Source organism: Copadichromis virginalis, linkage group LG22 (genome assembly GCF_057382275.1).
Source record: "Copadichromis virginalis isolate Kocher_CV1m ecotype Utaka linkage group LG22, C_Virginalis_male_GT1.1, whole genome shotgun sequence".
NCBI classification, from domain to species: domain Eukaryota; kingdom Metazoa; phylum Chordata; class Actinopteri; order Cichliformes; family Cichlidae; genus Copadichromis; species Copadichromis virginalis.
This window is the reverse complement of record NC_140638.1, coordinates 1303373-1307745: the sequence shown is the minus strand read 5'-3', so window position 1 is coordinate 1307745 and position 4373 is coordinate 1303373. Positions and strand designations below refer to the sequence as shown.

General features: G+C 44.9%; 1 protein-coding gene across 1 annotated transcript; it reads left to right on the top strand.

Annotated features, from left to right (window-relative positions):
• The first annotated feature begins 253 nt into the window (after positions 1–253).
• On the top strand, positions 254–3085 carry LOC146682342 (uncharacterized). The gene is made up of 2 exons (XM_085445440.1): positions 254–319; positions 1917–3085. The coding sequence occupies exons 1-2, from the start codon at positions 265–267 to the stop codon at positions 2276–2278; spliced, it is 417 nt and encodes a 138-aa protein (XP_085301566.1). The 5' UTR covers positions 254–264; the 3' UTR covers positions 2279–3085.
• Positions 3086–4373: the final 1288 nt, after the last annotated feature.

Here is a 4373-nt window from a genome sequence, read left to right as displayed (position 1 = left end):
GTACGTTTGACCACACTGACTCTAAACTATTAACAGCTGATCTAATGTTGGAAAGCACCTTTCACCTTCCAGCCCAACCTACAGAGTTTACCGGCAGTGACGTGTTCACACAGTGACGTGAAGGCAGATGAGTTGTTATGACCATAAAAAGACATTTAGACTTTGTGGCTTCTTGTGTGAGGACACAGCAGAGTATTTAAAGCTCAGAGCGATGCAGCGAGCGGTCATTTCTAGTCTCGGTGCTTCATGTGCTTCTGTGCCAGGATGAGGGTGAAAGTCTTCAGCTGCCTGTTAGTCTTCATTCTGGGCTGCAGTGCAGGTAAGGAGCTGTTCATACTTTTACAAGCCACACACACACACACGTAAACGTTGGCAGTTGTCACATAACTTCATTCATAAAGGCTCACCATTTCTTTGACATCTGTATGGTGTAAATTATAATTAGATATTTGAATTTTGGTCCCTTGGAGCTTCACAAACCTCCCATGGATGAAGCCTGAAAGCGTATCTATCCTTTGTGATGATTATGAATTGAAAAACACAGAATATAGACCGAGGGTTTCTGACAGCGCACTAGTGTTTAATGTCGTTCTGTGGTTTCTGCATATTGTCCATCATGTTGCAGATATTGAATGATATGTTGGATTGGTGCAGCTGCAGGGTGGACTGTACTACGAAGGATATTCAACAACTAAACCTAAAGCCCACCTCAGACGAATGTCAGTTTGCAACTTTGCCTGTTAAGCTGGGCTGTGTTTCAGTCCTCACACCACACATGCAGAACTGAAATGGTCAGGGTTGACTGCATTTTTAAAGAAAATATTGTTTAATTTTCAGGATTGATGGACACAGCATGTTTGGGCACTTCTGTCAGAATAGAAAAGAAAATCATTTGAGAAAGTGTGAAGGTGAGAGGCCAGTAGAGAGGCTCGGAGACGCTTTCAGACTGCCTCCAAGAGATTCTGACAGGCGACCCGGGAGGGGGGGACGGTGCTCTACCAGCACTGTTTACAGTGCGGTGGGAGTGCTGCTGACTGCGACTGGGGATATTGTCAGGTGGTGTAAGGAATCCTTAATCCCACGGACACGTCTTCTGTAGAGGAAGCAGAGTTTGGGGACGAGGACGGCTCCTGGCAGGGCCTCTGGCTGGATGAGATTCATCCTGATTCCTGAAGGCTCTGGATGTGGTGGGGTCGCTTGGCTGGCATGTGTGGAGATCAGGGGCAGTGCCTTTGGATTGGCAGACCAGGGTGATGGTTCCCATCTTTAAGAAAGTGTGCTCCAACTATAGGGAGATCACACTCCTCAGCTTTCCTGGGGAAGTCTATGCTGAGGTGCCAGAAAGGAAAGTACTACATCCTTATTCTCACTTATGGTCACGAGCTGTGGGGTAGTGACCAAAAGAACAAGATCGCAGATACGAGCAGCGGAAATGAGCTTCCTCCAGAGTGTGGCTGGCCTCTGCCTTAGAGATAGGGTGAGGAGTAGAGCTGCTGCTCCTCCACATTAAAAGGAGCCCATTCGGGCATCTGACAAGGATGCCTCGTGGGCGCCTCCTGGGTGAGGTGTTGTCCAACTGGGAGGAGGCCCTGGGGCAGACCCGGATACGCTGGAGAGATCATGTCTCTCGGCTGGCCTTAGTGTTTTCCTGGGAAAGCAGGTGGCTGAGGAGAGGGAGGCCTGGGCTTCTCTGCTTGGCCCCCCGCGACCCGGCCTAAGCAGAAAAAACGGACGGATCACCGTTGAGTCCATTCATAATCAGGTTGCTTCATAATTTAAGATTTTAAAAAATTCAGTTTTGAGAGCAAAATGAATGTTGTCCTTGCTTAAACATCACCAGGTAAACAGGACTTTCCTATTGAATTATTGCTACAAATTCCATCTGTAATAATTTAATGTCATGCTGTGTCTCACAGGAATAATCCAGAGAGTGATCCAACAGAAGGAGTCCATCGCTCTGCCCTGTCCTGGCTCAGTGGAGGGTAAAGTGACGTGGAGCAGAGAGAGCGAAGGACGGAGGGTTGACCTGCTGGTAGTTGATGGTGACAGAGACATCAGACTCGTTCCTGACCCACACAAACGCTTCAGCTCATTGGCAGATAAATCGCTCTACGTTTTCAAGGCCACTCGCTCAGAGACTGGAAAGTACTTCTGTAACAATGAGCTGGCTGCAGAGCTGACGGTGACACCATCAGGTGGCAAAGAGAGAGGAGTGAGCAACAACTCGACAGAAGTGAAGGAAACTGTCTCCATCGGTCAGACGTTCAGTCAAATATAACTTTACAGCCTCACATCCATATATTTAAGACTTTTATGAATGTATATTTGAAAGTATCCTGTGTTTCTGTTAATATTATATGTGTTGCTGCAGCAAAAACAATATTTAACATTCCCTCTGAGACTGTAAGCATTAAGAACGCTCTGATGGGAACGTCACTTCACTTTTGTTGGATTTTTGGAGTTCAAAACTGAACAAAACATTTGTGTTTTACAGATTTTGAGGATCAGATAAATCCTTTTATTAAACAATAATGTCAGTCTGTGATTAATGTTTCATACAGCGCTGTGTAGCTCTCACTCACACACTGCATCCCCAAATCAGCGCTCCACCCTGAGAGTCCGATGCTCAGATAAATATGATAAATGTTTTCAGCTCACAGCAGGTAGAAAACCACCATAGATATACTTTGAACATCACACAGGCCTCCCTATTGGATAGTTCCATCCTGCAGTAACCAATCATCTGTATCAGCTGCACAACAAGGTTTTAATGCCACATGACCGCCGGAGGGCGCCAAAGTAAAACCGTCGAGTGGTTAATGTGTCAACAATGTGTCATCGTGTGACTCAGCAGTAATTTCCCTCAAAATAACAACAAATGCAGTTTGAATAATTTTATATTTTAACCCTCGTGTGGTGTTCGTATTTTTGTTACTCAGCCAGTGTTCATGAGTCTGGTGGACCCGCCAGAGGTTTGGCTTTCCAAACTAACACTATCAAACAATTTTGTGTTAAATTACTCAACAGATGTTTACTTCATCCCAATAACAAGACATATGAACAGCAAACACGGTTATTTCTTCCCTTTGCCTTTGTTAGATCACATTTATGAATTAATGTGCTTCTCGTTTCTTTTTTTTTTATATATAAAATGTTATAAAAAAATAAAATCAGTTATAATCAAGTGGAGTGAGTGGAAAGACAACACATTTACACATGAAGCAACGTGTTTCACAACTAGATGGGATCAGCTGCTCATCAATGGTGACATTAGGCCCAGGGTTGTGAAACAGGGGGAGGTGGTGCACCGACTATCCCACACTGTCCTGATGGCAGCCAGCTTGTCTCTCTGCTGTCGAGCTGGTCTGTCGTCTCGGTTAAAAACAGATAATCCTGGAAATTTTGTGGAAGTTTTCCAGAGACACTGATGCACGGAAAAGTTCTGCATCCCACGGGGATTCTGTGGATTCCCCTTTGGACCTGAAAACTCCTGCGAGGATAAGAACCCCAAAGTAGGCCTGTAGATGAATTTGGTCCATCTGCTTCCACTACTCTCCAAAAACACACCTTCCTTCTAAATTACTGAAATCCAGAATAATTTTCTGGATGGAATCTGGGATGAAAAGCTCAAATGAAAACTTGATGTCCTGCACATGACCGTGTTGGCCCTGGTTGCACCCTTATCACGTTTGCAGCTCTGCAGGGTGGCTCATTTCTTGGGCAAGAAGACCATTCAATTTCACCAGTTATTGACATCCATATTTCTTCACTTGCTGTCTGGTGGGCTTGTTCTGGTCCTGGAGCTGGCTGCAGATGGGGTACTCGTCTTCATTTTGTTACTAAATGGCGCTCAGCCTCATCCTCTTCTTCAAAGTCACTGTCAGACTGAAAATTCAGAAATGTGATCCTCATATTCTGAAACCTCTTCTTCTACAACTTCATCAGAAGCTCCTCTCTCTTCGAAAATCAATTGCAAGGCCCTCGCAGAAGATAATCTTTGGCCATCTTGATCAGTTGTGATAAAGAACCACACTGGCAAAGTCTTATTTATAGTATTATGCCCCTAATTTGCAGGAGGGACAGGGTATGAGAAAATAAGATTTGGATCCCTCAAGAGAGAGTATAAATGTGCAGGAATGTCAGAGCACACGTGTTGATAGCTGAATTTTCAATAATGTTGCAACTTTGTGCGGGAGGGGAAGAAAACACTATCAGCAGCACCAGAGAGGAGGAGGACAGAGTGTGGGAACACAGGACCTACACTCTCAACACTTTTACTAGACCTGGGTCCAGTGGACCCCAACACCTTGTATGTAATGTAAATGCGTGGGGGGAGGTACAGTATGAGGTCATTGAAAATGTTTGTGGATTTA